This window comes from Pimephales promelas, chromosome 23, assembly GCF_988280905.1.
Source record: "Pimephales promelas chromosome 23, fPimPro1.hap1.1, whole genome shotgun sequence".
Lineage (NCBI taxonomy): Eukaryota > Metazoa > Chordata > Actinopteri > Cypriniformes > Leuciscidae > Pimephales > Pimephales promelas.
In genome coordinates, this window is record NC_142791.1 from 5,221,808 (window position 1) to 5,240,324 (window position 18,517).

An 18,517-nucleotide genomic window follows, 5' to 3' on the forward strand; every position below is an offset into this window, starting at 1 on the left:
TACAAATAAAAGTGATATGGCAGTTGGACAATTTAAAGTTTATTAAAATGACAATGTCTTAGGATAGTCTTTCAAAGTAATTCACAAACTATGTATTTTTTAACTTATGTGCAGCATATTGACAGATTTTATTTAGTTGTAAATACATCAAACCTACATACTTTACACTAGGAATATTATAATTTTCATTCTCTAGTTAGTTTATATATATATTTAACATTACATAGTGTTTTCCTACATACTGCTTTCTTCATGTTCATTTGTCATTTTTTTTATGTATTTGTTAAAAAGTGTCACCATGCCTCATTTTCTTACTATCTAGACATTCTTGCCATGACCATCATTCTCAAAGGTAACGTATCTTCCACCCATTCATTCTGAGATTGCATCATTCTTTCCCACAGGGCTGCTTCAGCGGAATTAGAGTCCATCCAGTTTACTTCAGTGCCATAACTTTTACCTGCAATAAGATACAATTGTCATGACATTTTTCAATTTCATTTTCTCAAAGGGATAGTTCACCACAAAAATGAAACTTAGCCCATGATTTACTCACCCTCAAGTCATCCTAGGTGTATATGACATTCCTCTTTCAGACAAATACAGTCTGAGTTATTAAAGTACACTAAGTACGATTTTTTTTACCTTAAAATAATCTTTCCAAAATCGTTTCAGTGGTTCATCAAGTCGTAACAGTGTTAAAGGCACATGTGCCTCCACCACGCTATGTAAGATTGCCAGATCAGGTCGCGTTTCTGTAGTTCTAATGAGATAGAAAACTACAAACTTGACTTTACATCAAAGCCGTTGCTGGGTAAACAACAAGCGTGTGTGTGACCTCTCGCGGTTCAACAAACAGGGCTGGACAACAAACTCTAAGCTCCTTATCTCTTTATCAAGCTCCTTATCCAAATCTATAAAAATTGTCGTTTTAGCAGTGTTGTAGTCGAGACCACCTCACTCGAGTCCGAGTCAACACCGGGACCAGAGAGAGTCGAGTCCGAGTCGAGTCCGAGACCAGAGACGGTCGAGTCCTAGTCGAGACCGAGACCAGTGAGGGTTGATTACCTAATTTACTTTTATTTACTTAGAGAAATCCTTTTTTTTTTTCTTTTTTTTTTTTACTGAACTTACTTAGAGTTTTAAAAATATGATCAGTTTTGGGTAAAAAGGCCACATAGTAGGTGGTGTTAAAAGTAATTTTATTACAATTTGTCATGCGCAGTTGCGCACTAGAAAATCACCAATCACTCGAGTACGAGTACGAGTCAATTCCGAGTCCAAATGCACACGAGTCCATGACAAGACCAAGACCATTAAAATATGGTCTCGAGACCGAGTCCGAGACGAGTCCGAGTCTCAAATACTACAACACTGCGTTTTAGACTTCTAATTTGTGATTGGTGTTTTGTTTTGCTCCATTTATCTGTACTTCGCGTTCGTCAATATGTCGTGCGTCAAGGGTTACTCTTTCGCCATAAATCGATGCATATGGCCGTCTGCCGGAAGCAAGTTATTTTAGTCAATAAAGTTTTAAAACTTTTGAGCGCAAGTGTGGAGCACTTTTATGATGGATGGATGGATGGATGCACTTTAATGGCCGGTAACTGCTATTATAAAGCTTGGAAGTGCAGGATATTTTTTAATATTACTTTGATTGTATTCATCTGAGAGAAGAATGTCATATACACCTAGGATGGCTTGAGGGTGAATAAATCATGGGCTAATTTTCATTTTTGGCAGAACTATTCCTTTAATGACCTAATTGCCCCTTTAATTACCTGTTCCATTACCCAGTCTAATACCACCAATGAAGTGGTTGTTGAGTTTGTCATGATCCCACACTGTAAGCTCCACACAGGCCTCCTTGAGGTCCTCTTGTCTGTAGCCATCATAAACCATGGTGTGGTTAAACACTGGGTTAGAAGACCTCTTCAACACTCTGGTCTTCTGACGTTTTTTTCGGCTGGCATCTGGGAGGACTGCACTGAAAAGGCAGAATTCACACACATGGGCATTCCACATCTAGCACTCCAACATAAATACAAATGTATCCAAATAAAATAGCTTTTGATACCATTTGACAAATGGGTCAATGGCAACACCCCTGGAAATAGGCAGATTCTTGCATTCTTTCACCCATATTTGCACCTCACCGTTCCCCTTGTTCTTGTGACCTACATAATAAACATGTTATCAGAAAGGCAGATGCTTCTAAAAATATTTATCATAAATCTCAGCATCAATAACCTACTAGGAGAAGTCTGCGGGAGGAAACGAAGAGCTACTTTAATCTCCGCACTCGTTTCCTCGCCACCAACAGAATGTTTTGGGCTGGTAGGAACCTGAACCTGAGTCGATAAAGAAAGACAGTGGCAGATGCAGTGCAACAAAACGTGACCTCATAAGTAACAAATAAGTTTAAAGAGCTATCTAAACAGGTTATCCTGACCCAATAGACATGACAATTGTTATCTTACCCTTCCTTTGAGTAGATACTCATTCATTTGCGAGTTATTGAAATCCCATTCGGCCAGATCAACCTCAACCTCTCCAAGAAAGCTGTTACGCCCAAACGTGTCATTGTGCCACACAGAGATGTTCAGCTTTTGGGTTTTCAGCGACTCCATTGGAATCTTAAACTGCATTGAAATGACAACTATGATTATCAAATTTATAAACATATCTCAAGAAGTTTAGAATTGTCATACCCGTAGGATTTCATTGTAAGCGGGGTCCAGAGTCTTCTTCCTCACGCATGTTTTTTTCTTTCCATATTTGGCTTTGTCAGGTAACAAGTAGCATTTAACATACCTAAAATTCAGTTAAATCAAACAAAGTACGTGTATCCTTGTTAATCCATTTTTTTAGCTAGAGAGAAGCCATATTCTCCTGGTAAGAAATATAATTTTGTGTTTATTCCCCTCAACCCCACTTACGGATCAGATCGGTTCCTCTTAACATCAGCTACGGCGAGGTCCTTGCACTGGACGACAAAGATGTGGAACTCTCCCAGTTTTTGTACATAGTGAATGGCGAACTGGATTATTCCTTTCACCTCCACATTACCAAAATCACTACTGTAGATGCTCATTACACTGCCAGTGACCTATACATACACCACAAGAAGACACAGATCAGTATAAAATAAATGTGAAATAAATGGATGAGTATGTTCATTTGTGTTATATCTGAGTGATATTAGTTGTATTTAGCATTATTGTGTTGTGTTAAAGACTGGGGTCACATACAGAGGACATGGAGGCCGCCTCAGAGCAAGTGCTAAAATTAGAAGGAGTGTTGCATGTTCTTAAGCTGTCAAAGTGGAAACTGGTCACTGATGCACAGTCATTGTTTCCGCGATCCATCTAATAGACAGGAGATGGTCTGCATTTATGCATGTTAATAAAGGCAGTGAATGCTGGTGTTTAGCTATAGTGATAAAGGTCAAGTATAAATTATGACATTTTAGAAATAATCTAGTGTAGAAGCTGTTAGTTGTAGGCTCATGAGTTTTTGGTCGTATGTTACCTCTTGTTGCATGAATGCAGGTACAGACATACTCATCATCTTCACCTGTTCTGGGTCGGAGAAGGACGTTTTGGTGTTGGGAGTGACTGCAGACACTTAGACCAATGAAATAGAGGCACTTAATGGACACATATTCTGGATCCATCCAGATACAGATGAAATAAATCTTAGAGTTTGCATCTAGAATTGTTCGTTTTGGAGAGCAGATTTGATATTTTATATAAAGAATGTATTTAGTTACTCCATCTACCTCACCATTAGATACTTGATTCAGGTTGTATGGGATGAAAACAGCCTTTAACCATTGGCATTACCCCAAAAGCTCATCAAATGTTGTCATGTGTCAGTTAATGCATTCCTTTAGCCAATTCAGACAGTGAACTATACATGAAAGAGCAAGGGTCAATTATGAAAAGGATGTTTAATGTCCTCAATGCTATAATTTAATGTCATGGGCTAACTTCCTGCTCTTAATGTAATAGTGCAGGCGTAAATGCATCTATGATGCTGCCCTCTAACCAGGAAACATCAGTTCACATAGCAGAGGACAACAAAAACATTGAAAAAGTTCTAAAATGCATTATTTATTAATTTTAAAAAGTAAAAAAAAACAAACTCATATTTACCATTTTCCATACTCATCCCAAAATCACTCCTTGGGTCAGTCTTCCATCTCTCTTCTTGGTTTATATGGAAAGTATTAATACATAATAATAATAAAAATCCATAAATAAATAGCAGAAATGGAATTAAACATATAGTAATAAAAATAAAAGAAACATATTGTGTGCACTATTGTTTGATTGGGTTAGAGACGTTGAGAGTTATAAAAACAAATGTCCAGCAAAGGGCAAAAGAGTCTGTCACTCCTACAGGACCAAGACAGCATGAACATGTTCGACTTTATTTTGAATAAGGTCAATAAACAATACTGTAGAAAAGAGAAAGGAAACCTACGTGTGGATGCCAGGTCCTCTAGACTTTTGGAAATAGAGATGGGTCTGGCATTGGCTCGTTCCAGAGCAGCTTTGACAGGGCCGTCATCCTCACTGTCCCCTATAACAGCCCATTTCAATAAGCAATCAGCAAACCATACAAAAGCAGAATACGGATAGATTATATATAAATATTAGTATTGAAAACACTAATTTACAGTGGTAAACTAGAAAAATTACACCATTTGTTTCCATTAGCTTTCTGATTTTCAGAAGATTTGAAATTTATTTGTTCAATGTATTTTGTTTAAAGGGTTAGTTCACCCAAAAATTAAAATTATGTCATTAATGACTCGTCCCAAGCCCGTAAGAACACAATTTAAGATCTTTTAGATTTAGTCCAAGAGCTTAACCATTTTACTTAAAACAAATAAATGCATTTTAATAAATTAACAAAAACTAATGATTGCAAGATGATTTATGCTCAGTGCCATAGGTGCATTTGTTCATTTGACTGTAACGGTAAAAGATTCATATTTCACACACCATGTTATAAAATGAAACTTACCAGGAATTTGACGAAATTTTCATTATTTTAAAGAAGATAAGTTCTGATTACTGAATTAGATCATTGAAGAAAGTAGAGGCAGGGCTTTAAATGTCATAAACCTGTAGAAGTTGATGTGGTCCAGAAACAATGAATAGATCATTTTATCATGTCTACAAAGTTGAGCATCTTACTTGAGCAAAGTATCAAGTAGGACATGTTTCTTAAGTCACAATGAGCACTTATTTTAAGGACATAAACCCTGCTTCCACAAAAATCACAGAACCAATCAGCGCCTTTTTCAACTGAAACTAGACTGAACCAAAATGGAGAGGTGAGCTCACAGTATGAACTGGTGTGAGAGATTGACCAGGCTTCAGGTGTGGAGCTCCCTGAGGAGTCAAAGGTGATCTCCTCCGATTCAGGCAAGGAGTGTCGAGAAGGGGAGCTCTCATTGCTCACTATGCCTTGGTTCACCTGTTCAAAAGTCCCACATGGCTGCACCTTAACCTGTTCTCTTTCATTTAAGACCGTCTGCTCGGGTAAGCCAAGGTAATGGTGTAAACTCAGGGGGATATAAAACCGGGTCAGAGAGTCTGCTGACAGCTTTCGTTCTTTAAGAATGATAGGTCCACCATCACTGCGTCCTTCTGGAGTCTTCCCTTGGTGTTCAGGGGAGGTAAACATCCTAGTTTGTCCTGATTTAACCCTAACATCACATGGACTCTTGTCGCCGGGATTGATATCTATCGCAAAGGTTCTTAAGGGAGAACCATCCTTCTTGGACTCTTTGTTTGGATATGAATCTCTACGTGGTACTTTAGACTGCCGTAATGGGCTGGACGTTCTGGTTTGATCTTGGTCTTTTGGTTGGTAAATGTCAGCAGACTGTGGCTTATCATTTTGACCTTTTGGAGGGAGACTTCTGAGGGGAGATGATGGTGGACTTGGCTTTGAGTGTTTGTCTGAAACGGATTGTTTAAAATTAGAAATATTCGTGGTGACGTATGAAACCCTACCTCTGATATCTTGAAGGTCTTGTAATGCCACTCTAATTGGACTTCTTTGTTTTTCTTCAGTCTTTTCCATCTTCTCTTTTTGTGCAATCAAACCAACCTCGTTGAAGCTCATTCTGTCCAGGGAACCTGGGCTGTTTGACCTGATGTTGAACTGAGGTTCAGAAAGTCCTACTGAAGAACAATTTGGAGATGACACTGTGGACGGGTCTTTAACATTGGCTGTACATGTCGGTGAGCCTACAATTACTTTAAGGCCACTTTTTTCTTTCTCCCAAAATGACTTGAGATCATTGATTGAGACTTTATCTTCCTGTTGACTGAGGGACATTTTGAAGGTGGAGATTTCCTTCTTCAGGTCTGATATATCCCTGCAGATTGACTCTTCTTGTAGATCACTGGCCAGAGAATTATCTTTTAGCAGTGAACTGGGTGACAGTTTAGCATCGATTTTCACGGTGAGAGTTTGTAGTTCACTACTTGAGCCTTCTGAGACCTTACTGCTGTCCAAACTAGAACGGTTCCCATCTTCACGTGACAATATGGCTGATGTATCAATACCACAGGAAGATCTTCTAGGTGAGACTGAAGAAATCTCACCCGTTGTAGACTCTACATCAACTGGGTTTGGATCACTGGGTTTGGGTTTTGATGGGCTGGTGTTTGAATCTGACAACCTTCTGTCTAAAGCGTTGCGATAATTATCACTAAACTGAGATGTCTCACTTTCTTCTACCTCAGGTTCTTTTTTAATGATTAGTATTTTAGGTCCTCTGTCCCCCCTTTCCCAGAATGACTTAAGGTTGGCCATTTTTCCTGGTGATACCTCACCTTGGTCAAACTCCTCTCTTGGAGGAGTATCTTCACATATATGTATGCCTGGTTTGTTTTTATCTTTTAATATTTCACTCATCCTGCTCTCTGTAGGAACAGAGGTCTGCTGAAGTATATCTTCTGCTTCAGGCCTCAAAGTGCAAGATGGTTCACATACTGAACTTTCTGTTTTAGCTTGACTTATCACTTCTTTGTCAGATGCTTGAACTTCTGGAATCTTGTCTTTTGTCTCTGCTCTCGAAAACAATGCAAAAAGCCCCCTACGGGGCTTTGGTGTTGGCTTGGTCTTTGGCTGGTCAACTGGAGACACTGAATCTTCTGGGCTTTCTTTTGGTTCCTCTTCATTCAACTCTCTCTTGACTGGTGACTCTTTCAGCTTTCCATCTCGAGAGCCTCTCCCAAACCATTCACGTATTTTGGAAATTGAGCGACCCTCTTCCACTGTAACCTTATCAGTCTGGCCCTCTCCGCTCAACTCAATGGCCTTACCTGTGACTTCAGTAGAGCTGTGGATGTTGGACACCTTTGAGGACTGAGGCTCACCATAAAGCTCATGATGACCTACAGTAGAGACAATCACATGTTGGAAGGTTTTCTAACCAGAAATTATATTTGCATAAAGTTGAAAGAGAATGAACAATACTTTGAGATAGAAGAATGACTTCCAAATATAATATTACATTAAATTACATCTGACCATGATTCCTGTCATCAGGTGACCATACTACTGCACATTCAAATTCCAGTAAACACCTTAGATAATAATTTCTTGCAGTGCTCATTTACTAATCACCATTTGCAGATTAATCAACATACATATACCCACAAGCATTCACCAGAAGCCATGTGTTATATGTATGAGATATGCACGCACAAGACGCACATGCAGTTAGTACAAAGATGTATTAATGAGTTAGCATGTGAACTACTGAATCACAGGTTGATAGATTTGTTGGCTGATTAACTCAGATACATTTTAGGGTTTAAATATATTGAAATAATCACGGTGTCTTACTAAAAAGGTTTTCTATTAAGCCTTTCTCAGTCACAACTATTTTGAGGAGTCTGGTTAGACAACCAATTTACCTGTCCTTCCCCAACCTTTCTGTAGGCTCAATGCTCATCATGTGGGGACTCTCGCCAAAATTGAAAACTCATTTTCATGTTATTGCAAACTTGTCAGACTTTCTTTCTTCCGTGGAACACAAAATACATTTTTTTGATGAATTTCTCTGTTTGTGTGTGGGGTTTATTTCATACAATGTATGTCCAATGTTTAATTAAATGGACAAAAAGTCGTATACCAGTTTGGAACAACATGAGAGTGTGCAAATGATGACAGATTTTTTTTTTTTTTTTTTCAGGTGAACAATCCCTTTAGTACTTCAACTACTGTACGTTACCGTTTTCTGTAATATGACTTCTATCCTGGTCCAATACAGGACTCCAATCTTCTTCCAGCACACTGTGCTCTCCTTGTACTTTCTCTATAGGACCAACAATGGAGGTGAAGCGGACCTGTTTCCTATCTAACCACCCTGAAGCAGAGTGCACTGAGCAGGGGGAAAGAGGAGGGCTGATGGGGCTGACTGTAGCAGAAGACTGACTGCTGCTGCTGCCATTATTGGTGGGAATGTGGAGTCGCAGGGAGTCATTAGGGCTACAACTGAACCCGTTTTGCTTCAGTATGCCTCTGGGAGCAGGGGCCATGACCTGTCGAACTCCATTATCACTGCTGCCAGTGTCCAGGGAAGAGTTCTTGCAGGAATACAGCAGCAGTCTCTTTTTTGGCACAGGTTTGCACTGAGTGGCTACATGGTTGTCAGTGTTGTCTGTGTTTAGAGTAGTGTGATGTGTGTAGCTCTCAGCTGGAAAAAAGGGCTCTGGAAAATAACCAAATAGTAATGAAGCAGCAAAAGAAGGGGCATAGACACATACATGCACAAAAAAGTGAATTCATTTTCAAAATGAATTCAGTTTGCATTTTATTTAACAGTTCTGTTACTGTTCATACCACCAGTACTCTATCTGTTAATTAATTACACTTTCATGGTATAGCAATGAGACGGAATGCACTGGATTAAAGTTAGCAAGCAACCAAGGAATATGATAGCAGTATTTATTCTTCTAGCTAGTCACATGTTCATGTTTACAGTTCATATATTTGCTCCTATTCCAAATATTCACAACTTATATATTGACCTTTGCACTCATGACGATAATACTAGCCTGACAACACAATAATAATAAGTTAATAAAAAATATACCATCTATGTATGTGGTACAGACTGGTCATGCGTGGCAGCTTAACTACTTAGAACAACATAATTCTCCGTATAATCTTCTTAAAGTTTGACCGCTCCATTAGTCAGACCACTACAAGAGCTTCAATTTTCTACGAAAATCTTTTGGCCAGACCATTTTAACCACTTTTCCACATCTATTTTAATAAAGGTAAAAGCCACACATTACATTCAATATCAACTTTAATACTACACCTAGTTATTCTATACTATACTGTACTATACTGCACTATACTATACTATACTATACTATACTATACTTTATTATACTATACTATACTATAATGTTATAATTATACAAACATGCTCAGACAATTTGCTCCTGTATTACCTCAAAGACGCTTTTGATGCTTTCATAATCAAAAACTGGAGACCAACATGTTTTGTTGCCAACATATAATGCAAATGTAGCATTAAATGTCTGACCAAATACAAATTCACATGCAGTATGCGGTATCCATATACAGTATGCATGCAGAGAGCATTCAGTTTCTATGCATGTCAAGCCAACACCAAAGCCCAGAAGAGGTAAACATGCTGTTCTCAATGGGGATCAGTCAAACAAACTTACTGTGATTGCAAGAAATATGTTCTGACCATTTGCTCTTCAGAACATCCACTCCATTAAAAATACAACAAATACAATCTGTTACCTCATGTATTACTGGACTGAACACTGAACAGTCTCAAAACCATCATACAAATGTTAAATCTGTGGCAGTCACACAGAAAAATCTTTTAAAAGCTCAGAGATCGTATATTTGCTGTAAAAAAAATCTGAATTTGAATGAAAATGCTAAATATGCTACAGTAAAAACTGTAAATCACTGACAATTTGTCAAATAAAACTTAGTTAGTTACTAAAGTAACTAAACTTAGTTAATAAAACAAAAAAACAAACAAAAAATATAACATACATAGCCACAAAGATTTACTAAAATCAAGAGAAAAAATTAATACACTGTATTAATTGTCCGGAACGGATGGTTAATTCATTGCCACCACGATATATTGTCCACATGTCATATGCGGGTTCTGTAAGTTGTCAATTATAGTCAGATTTTTATATTAGATAATCAGTACAATACAATTTCACTACAAAATTCTATGTTACATTATTTATTTGAATTAACTATAAAGTTATCAAATTTTAAACAGAGGCCCAAAATATCTGAATCTGTTTTGTTATACCATAAATTAAGTCACCTCTTATAGTGAACAATATTCTTTGGAGTGTACAAAAATCAATTTGAGGATAAATTGAGAAGATATTCTCACCCTCAGCAGGTGTCTGGTTGGCCTCCTTTACTCCATTGTTAAGTCTGGCTTCATCTCTCTGCAATCGCACACTATTGAATGGATTCTGCCTAGGCTACATAATAAATTGAATGAAATCAACAAAACCATTAAAAATAGAATAGAATCATGAATAAAATTCAGCAAAATGATGTTAGTGGATTGTACCTTGATTTGAGGTCTTTCCTGCTGGGCTTCATCATCCACCCTGTATGAGGCGATAATGGTCATACAGATGCACGAAAGAATGAAAGATTCACCAACATGATAAAAACCAGCAGGCCATTGAAAGCTTTGAGCACTGATCATTGTGAACAACAGTTCAGCATAATTTAATCAATATATTTGAGTCATCAATACATCTTCATGGTACTGGTACTGAAACCAATGGAAAGTCACAAGATTCAGCAACCACTTAATTGGGGACAACACTTTGTTCCATGCTCTGATGCGAGTGTATAATGCCATTACATGCTGTCAGACAGAGTGTCTGGTTTGTGTTTCACTTGTTCACCACTAGTCTTCCCCCATGGTGTCAGTCACATTAGAAACTGCATTTCCCACAATCCTGTTTTCTCACTCATTGTTCATTGCACACAGCTGTTTCCCGTCACCTTGTTAGTGTCTGTGTATACCCTTTCTGTTTCAGTGTTTGTCATATTATGTCACCACACTTTCGTTATTTGTTTCTGACTGACTGTTGTTTGTATTTTAGATTTTGGATTGCCTTATTGGACGTTTGACCCTTGCCTGGACTGTGTTGTGAGTACGGATTACCCTATAATTAAATACTGCTATTGGATCTTACGTTTCCTGTGTGTGTGTATCAGGAAAACAGCAGCATGTGAACCCATGTTCTGACCCCTGAAGCAGTTTACTGGCTCCAGATTCCCCTCACCAACTCTGTCTGACTACATGGGGAAAGGGTTGCCCTTCAGATTACATTAGGCCTACATACTATACACATATCACAGGATCATGCCTGAATTTCCATTAAATTCGCATAAACAAGCATGCTTGAACTGGTGATGTTGAAGAAGTGAGCGGCGATATGAGAGCTTTTAAAGCTAGTGACTACAGAATTAGGCTGTCATGAACAGTCCAGCCAGGCTAATGGGCGGATGCAGTGTTGGGTTGTTGAAAAGGCAGAAGTGCTGTACAATCTTTTAATCAAGTAGAACAATGGCATGTGCTTGATACAACAGAAATGTAATATTGAGCTTATAAATTTCAGTAACACTTTAGTTTAGGGTCCAATTCCCACTATTAACCAGTTGCTTATTAGCATGCAAATTGCAAAGGATATTGGCTGTTTATTAGTATTTATAAAGCACATAGCAATGCCTTATTTTGCATGAGATAACTACTGTTTACTAACTATTAATAAACAGTAATTATGAGTTAAATGAGTAAAACGTTGTAGTTAATAGTTAGTTAATAGTGAGAATTGGATCCAAAACTAAAGCGTGACCGTAACTTTTATTTCGTAGTTTTAAAGGGTTAGTTCACCCAAAAATGAAAATTCTTACTCACCCTCATGTTGTTCCAAACCTCTATGTGTTTATTTGTTCTGCTGAACACAAAGGAAGATATTTGGAAGAATGTTTAAATCAAACAGATCTCATTCCCCATTGACTACCAGAGTAGGAAAAAATACATACTATGGTAGTCAATGGGGATTGAGATCTGTTTGATTACAACATTCTTCCAAATATCTTCCTTTGTGTTCAGCAGAACAAATAAACACATAGAGGTTTGGAACAACATGAGAGTGAGTAAATACTGACAGAATTTTCATTTTTGGGTGAACTAACCCTTTAATACTGTCATTTATTACTTGATAATAAAACTGGCATTTCTAAAAGCTTTACATTAAATGTTTTACACTTTCCAATGAAAATATTCTAAATAATGTTTATACAGATTTTGTTATTAAATTGATTAAAAGCAACAGTAGACGTTTATAACGTTACAAACTATTTCTATTCCAAATAATTTCTGTTCTTTTGAACTTTCTATTTAACAAGGAATCCTGAATTTCTTTTTATCATGGTTTCCACAAAAATAATAAACAGCAAAACCGTTTTCAACATTGATAATGAGAAAAGAGCACCAATTTAGCACATTACTAAAGAATCATGTGACATTGAAGCTAGGAGTAATGGCTGCAGAAAATTCCACTTTGTCAGTACAGAAATAAATTCAATTTAAAATAGAGAACATTTTACAATATTATTTTTTTATTGTATTTTTGATTAAATAAATGCAGCCTGGGTGAGCATACTTTTGAACGGTAGTGTATACACACACGCACTCTTGAACACAAATACAAATCTGTACCACTAGACTAACATGTCATGTGCTTATATAAAGGTCTATTTGTTGTTACCGTTACAGTCTTTTGTTTTTTCTATGCTTGTGCCTTATCTCAAGTAAGACATGAAAAATAGGAGCATGAATTTACTATTATAAAACATGCAAAATGTTTATAGCTAGTATTATAATCCAAAATCCTTAATTACTTAAAAATGTGATCACAAAAAATCAACAATAATCAGCTAGAATGTCATAAATATACATATCACCAAAAGCTCACCTCTCATTCTGTGATTGTGAGGAAGGATCCTCAATGAGTCCGGAAAGCTCTGGAGGGATGTACACATCTTTCTTCTCACCATAAACACAACTGGATTTCTCAGACCATCTTTGGGATAGCTCCACTGCAGTAAGAGACTCGTTGTTATGCTTAAAAATGCATTCACACACCCAGTGAAAATATGGGTGATTTTTTTTGTTAAAGGTAGAAATGTGATATAAAGCACAATAACAGTGATGCAAAAACACTGAATCGAGGTGCTAATCAGGGACAGGGTACATGCAATGGAAATAATGAGAGACGTGATCAGAGATTCTACCCGATTCTGTCTGCTGGCAACACTTACATATCGTCACGGGTTTCCTCTGTCTCATGGACGCTCTGATGATGTCGGAGCCATGGATCTTCTCTCTGTGTCTGTGGTACTTTGTCTCGTAAAACCATTCCCCGGTCAAGTACTTCAGCCTGCCTCTGTCTCTCTCAGTCTTTCGAAGCTTCCTGAAAGGAAAGGACAGAATCCTTGGTTTATTTATATGGAAATAGACTTATGACTGTCATATAAAAAGAAATGGGCATTGAATGAAAACTCTCTGAAGTACCAAAATAATAGAAAGATCCACATGGACAAATCCCAGACATTCTCTGAACTGTAAACAAATTACTCTGGACAGTTTATCTGTGAGACCTTATTTCAGGACACAGATATTCTGTTAGACATCAAATGGCAAATAACACCACACCATAACAGTAACCCATATTTTCTCCTAAAGGTCAAAATTTTCTTTCATACTTTTTGTTCATGTTTTTGAGGATGAGGAAATGCCATGCCCTGTTTATGTTGGCATCTGCCTACCAAGTGAGAGATTAAAATTTGGCAAAAATTGTACAGTTTGATTTGACGCATGAACTTCTTGTGCGCTGCATTTTTAAAACGCAGTGTTATGCGTTAAATAATCTATGTTTATTCTGATAGTTCATTTATTTGAACACTTTTGGAACAGCATGAACGCACGGGATGCGATCGTTCTGGTGAAAGATATCTGTTTTCTAGGGGTGTAACAATATATCGCAAATTACAATACATATTGTGGATAGTGACAATATATATAGTGGACAGTTCCCCCAAAATAAGTTTACTGTCAGTGCTACATTAAACTACTATATATAATGTTGAATATAATGTATAATAATGCAATGGTGGAATATTTGTGGGTCCAAATGTCTTTACCTGACATTTATTTTAAATATATCTAGTCAGTGACCGAGTGCAAGCATATTATTGTATTTTCAGCTTCAGAATCATGAATATTTTTATTCTGGTGTCACCATTGTCTTTGGGTCCAAGCCTATTCATTTAACCCACAATTTAGCATTCTAATCAAAAGTACATTTTTTGTTAACGTTTTACCATATGTCTTGGAGTATCGCAATAATATCGTATCGTGAGTTCAGTATCGTGATATGTATCGAATCGTGACACGAGGGTATTGTCACACCCCTACTGTTTACAAAGAAACACAATGGAAAAGTAGTACAGTGGAAATGTGGAATGTTCTGTGTGAACGGCCAACTAGGGTTTTGTCTTAATCCACCAAGAATCTTTCGCCTGAACTCACTTAATCCTCTGTTCTTCCAACTTCTTGAGCTCTGCGTCCCTCTTCAGCACAGTCAGGATCATCTCTTGCTCTTCCTCTGTCAGATAACTCAGGTCAATCATGATGAACGGCTTCCGGGGAAGTGATAAAAGATGAGTCTCAGATCGCCTCCGACTGGTTCAATAAAAGTGTCATCAAGTAAGGGAACTTGAAGGCTGATGCTTGATAAGTCACTCCATCACATCATGGAGACCATCAGAGGAGACGTGTGACACCTGCAGCAGACACACAGCAAACGTTTCAGCTGATTCAGCAATAACCTTAAATATTAACCAAAGTATGAGCTTGGCTCACAAAGAACAGTTTTCCCTGTGAATTCCTCAGACCATTAAGACATCACATGATCCTTATTGTTCCTAATGAATCCATGAGCTGGGCTTTCAAGACGCCTGCTTCGAGCATCATCTACGCTTCCCTAAACATTTGAAATGACATAATGTTTCTCTGAATCAGTGCCGGTCCATACAGTATGTTCTCAACAACACTGGACATGTGACATGGCATTGTCAGATGACTATTTGAGGATATGGGTATCGGTGCTTCTGAGAGCGGAGAGCGCAGACAAAGACTCTTTTATTCCTTAATCAAATTACACTTAACTCAAATTAGGTGGCAGCACACAAATGGCATCAATTTGAACTGTCTGCTTTTCGGCAAGACAGTTTAAAGTCCATGAAAAAGTAGGAATATGAGTAAACCATTTTAAATAACTGGAATCATGATATTTTTGGATTGGATTCCCAGTTGGCAGAATTCCACATGTATTGATACAATTAATCGCATCCAAAATAAAAGTTTGTGTTTATATAATATATGTGGGGGCACTCACTGTGTATAATTATTTTATATATAAATACACACACATGCATGTATGTTTAAGAAAAAAATATAAAATATTTATATATAATATAAATTATATATAAATCTATAAACAGTATATACATGAAAATTTTTCTTATACAAGCATATGTGTGTTTATATATATAAAATAATTATACACAGTGCACCCACATATATTATATAAACAGAAACTTTTATTTTGGATGTGATTTGGATGCGACCCCTAATATATATATATATATATATATATATATATATATATATATATATTCAACAATAATAGAAAAAAAATTTGCCAGTGATTTTTATAGATAAATTATATTTCTAACGTTATAATTTAAATAGTTTACAAAAATAGTTAAATAGTTTACAAAAGTCTACAATTAACAATTAAAAACCTTTTGTCAAACACAGTTTCATAAATAAATGATTTGAAGTGTGTTTGCTTGTTTGTTTATGCATGCATACCTATTTTATCTTGACGAATGACGATCAGATTTCAGGCTATCCTGTCAGATAAATTTGGTTTGCATAATTGAATGCAATCAGGCTACATTTGACTTGTTTATAACAGATTATAATAGGTTACATGAAGAGGTACAAGTTTCTACCAGACACTTGCATGGGCATATCTGGACTATTAGATACAGCCTGCACACATTCCAACCAAAGAGGAAGTTTGTTGTTACTTTCCTATTTTGGAAAACTGTTCCCGAGTCATTTTCTTGATTGAGTCATTTCCTCAAGAAATGCCTGAAAAAAAACTTTGTCCCAAGCTTGCTATGATAGTATGATGTATAATAAAGATTCTCTAGTCATTAGACATATTTAAATCATTACTTATTTAAAATTAGAAAAATTGTAATAACCTCAAATAAATCACTAAATGTTTTCCTTCAGTACAAATCAGATTTCAAAAAGGCAAAGCATTAAAGTGTCCGGTTGTTCTGAGAAAGGCATGTCATGACAACTTTGGAGGGATGATTGCCTGAGGCAGGAACTCAAAATCATAACTTTTCAAGGGGCGCATCATTGCCGAAAGAGAAGAACTAGTTAAATCCAAACACAGTTAACATTAATAATGCACGCTAACCGTTTATCTATTCCACATCCCTTTGGGGCATGTATGTACCATAACAAAGAGTTGCCACCTGGTTTGGATTCACTTTTTATAAGCCAAGGGCCAGTTTCATAAACTTAGCCACTATGTTTTAAGAACTATTTTGACTAGCTAGCAATTGACAAAGTCTTACTTGTCCAATTAAAATTAAAATTAGACTGATCTATCTTTTAATGTAGCTGACTTTAAAAATGTAGTACCAGTCTTGAAGAAAAAAAATGCAGATGACTAACGTTTAAGGCAAGTCTAAGCAGTTTATGCAACAGGCAACATACCGTGTTGCAAACCGTTTTAAGGATCTGGGGGGGTTTTTCACAGTGACTAAGATAATCTATTAGTTGTTGTTTTTTGTACATGTTCTGTTATACCTGCATTGTCAAATTACAACTATGACAACGTTCAGCTCTGAACAGACTCAAGAGGAACATGTTTTTACATGAGTTTCAGTGTTTGTTTGTTTTATGGAGAAAAAAAAATACATCAACCAAGACATGGTTTGAATCAGTATTTTTAAAATATTAAATATTTGTTTCAATATATTTTCATGTGGAAGAAAATGTAATAAACTGATTCAGAGATTATAACCACAAGGGCCATTATGGTCATGTAACTAGCCTAATCACTGTTTGATCTGAATGTAAATAAATACTCTGCATTCTTTCCTAAATAGCTTTGCACTCATTAACAGATTAAGGAGGCAGGAAAACATTCAGAATGGATCCAGAGATAAAAACACAAAATTCCAGACATGAAAACGACATAATGAAATGAGCGCCTGTTGAAACAGAACCGATCCCTGTCACAGCATGCAGCAAAACTTCAGTGAGTGCAGGGAAACTGTTAAATGAAACTCTTAAAAAGCAAAACCAGTAAGTATTAAGGCTAAATAAAACAGCTGACAAGAGAAAGAATACCTGAATCCTGCTTGTATGGCTGCTAGACCGCGTTATTTTTCCAACACTGCTACAGTAACATCTGAAACCCCCGCACCAGGGGAAGGTAATAATCCATTTGCCAGACACTTGCTGCATCGAAGTCTCCAGCCTTAAAGTCCTTCACTCTGGGAAAGAACTAAAAACGCTTTATAGATGAACTCGTGGTGATTTCCGATTTCCGAACGATTTCCAGAAATGCTGTCTATGTAGGAGGTTAGCTAAGTTTTGATAAACATCCCCTGTGGGCGCTCTTAAAGGCGTGGTCACGCTCTGTCACTTTTATAAACTTTTAATTCTACCACAAGCACGTGCCATAGGCTATATACAGTCTTCCGTAAAAGTTCTTATTTGTTATTTTTTTGTAAAGAAATGCGCATGAAGTCGAAACGCTTTCTGACATGGATATAAATATAGGCTAATTGTAGTTTTATTTATTTATTTATTTATATTTATCTTCTGGGCTTTCAACAAAAGGCAATTCTACAGGTGTTTAATAATATAACAACATGGCATTGCCATTTGTTTTAGGACGCAAGAAAAAACTCCACCGGAGTAGGTAGGCTACCACAATCCTGGCCTATGTGACACCAAAAAGCCAATATTATATTGTAACATCTTAATCTATATATGGCTCTGTGTGGCACTGGCACGTTGACTCGAAGCCTACGTGTCTTTGTGCTCGTCTATAGGCAACAGCATCTGGGTCAAGAACACTTAACAGAATAACCGTACAGTCTGTCTCCCTCAGCTCAGTGCATCATTTTGTATCCAATCATTTTGCCGGATCCCGTGATCTGTTTAATTCTCTGACTTTATTCTCGAAAGGCTAGCATTACGTTGTGGTTCGGGGCTTCCGTAGGTTAGTAGGCCTAACTTACGTCCAGGAGAAAACAAGTTTTGTAAACACTT

General features: G+C 37.0%; 1 protein-coding gene across 11 annotated transcripts; it reads right to left on the bottom strand.

Moving 5' to 3' along the window:
• Positions 1–16: 16 nt before the first annotated feature.
• sytl2a (synaptotagmin-like 2a) lies at positions 17–17,896 on the bottom strand. 11 transcript variants are annotated; one of them, XM_089126152.1, is made up of 19 exons: positions 17,588–17,895; positions 14,675–14,928; positions 13,405–13,556; positions 13,059–13,182; positions 10,631–10,670; positions 10,445–10,538; positions 8,267–8,746; positions 5,358–7,424; positions 4,489–4,587; positions 4,158–4,208; positions 3,532–3,626; positions 3,252–3,368; positions 2,940–3,109; positions 2,712–2,814; positions 2,481–2,642; positions 2,255–2,351; positions 2,078–2,177; positions 1,782–1,987; positions 18–460 (listed from the first exon to the last, which is right to left on the bottom strand). In XM_089126152.1, the coding sequence occupies exons 2-19, from the start codon at positions 14,773–14,775 to the stop codon at positions 315–317; spliced, it is 4,404 nt and encodes a 1,467-aa protein (XP_088982278.1). In that variant the 5' UTR covers positions 14,776–14,928; positions 17,588–17,895; the 3' UTR covers positions 18–314. The 11 variants fall into 11 exon arrangements, with proteins under 11 accessions (XP_088982281.1, XP_088982280.1, XP_088982278.1 ...); XM_039677450.2 differs by having other exon boundaries at positions 4,158–4,211; positions 17,588–17,894; XM_089126156.1 differs by lacking the exon at positions 8,267–8,746 and adding an exon at positions 9,738–9,785 and having other exon boundaries at positions 20–460; positions 4,158–4,211; positions 17,588–17,891.
• Positions 17,897–18,517: the final 621 nt, after the last annotated feature.

Bases quoted from the DNA above. Each gene is read 5' to 3' on its own strand.
- sytl2a (XM_039677450.2), bottom strand. From the start codon at position 14,775: ATGATTGACCTGAGTTATCTGACAGAGGAAGAGCAAGAGATGATCCTG. The intron at 10,671-13,058 runs GTGAGCTTTTGG...CGCCTCATACAG, and splicing joins TCACAATCACAGAATGAGAG to GGTGGATGATGAAGCCCAGC. The intron at 3,627-4,157 runs GTAAATATGAGT...CATTGGTCTAAG, and splicing joins TGGGATGAGTATGGAAAATG to TGTCTGCAGTCACTCCCAAC.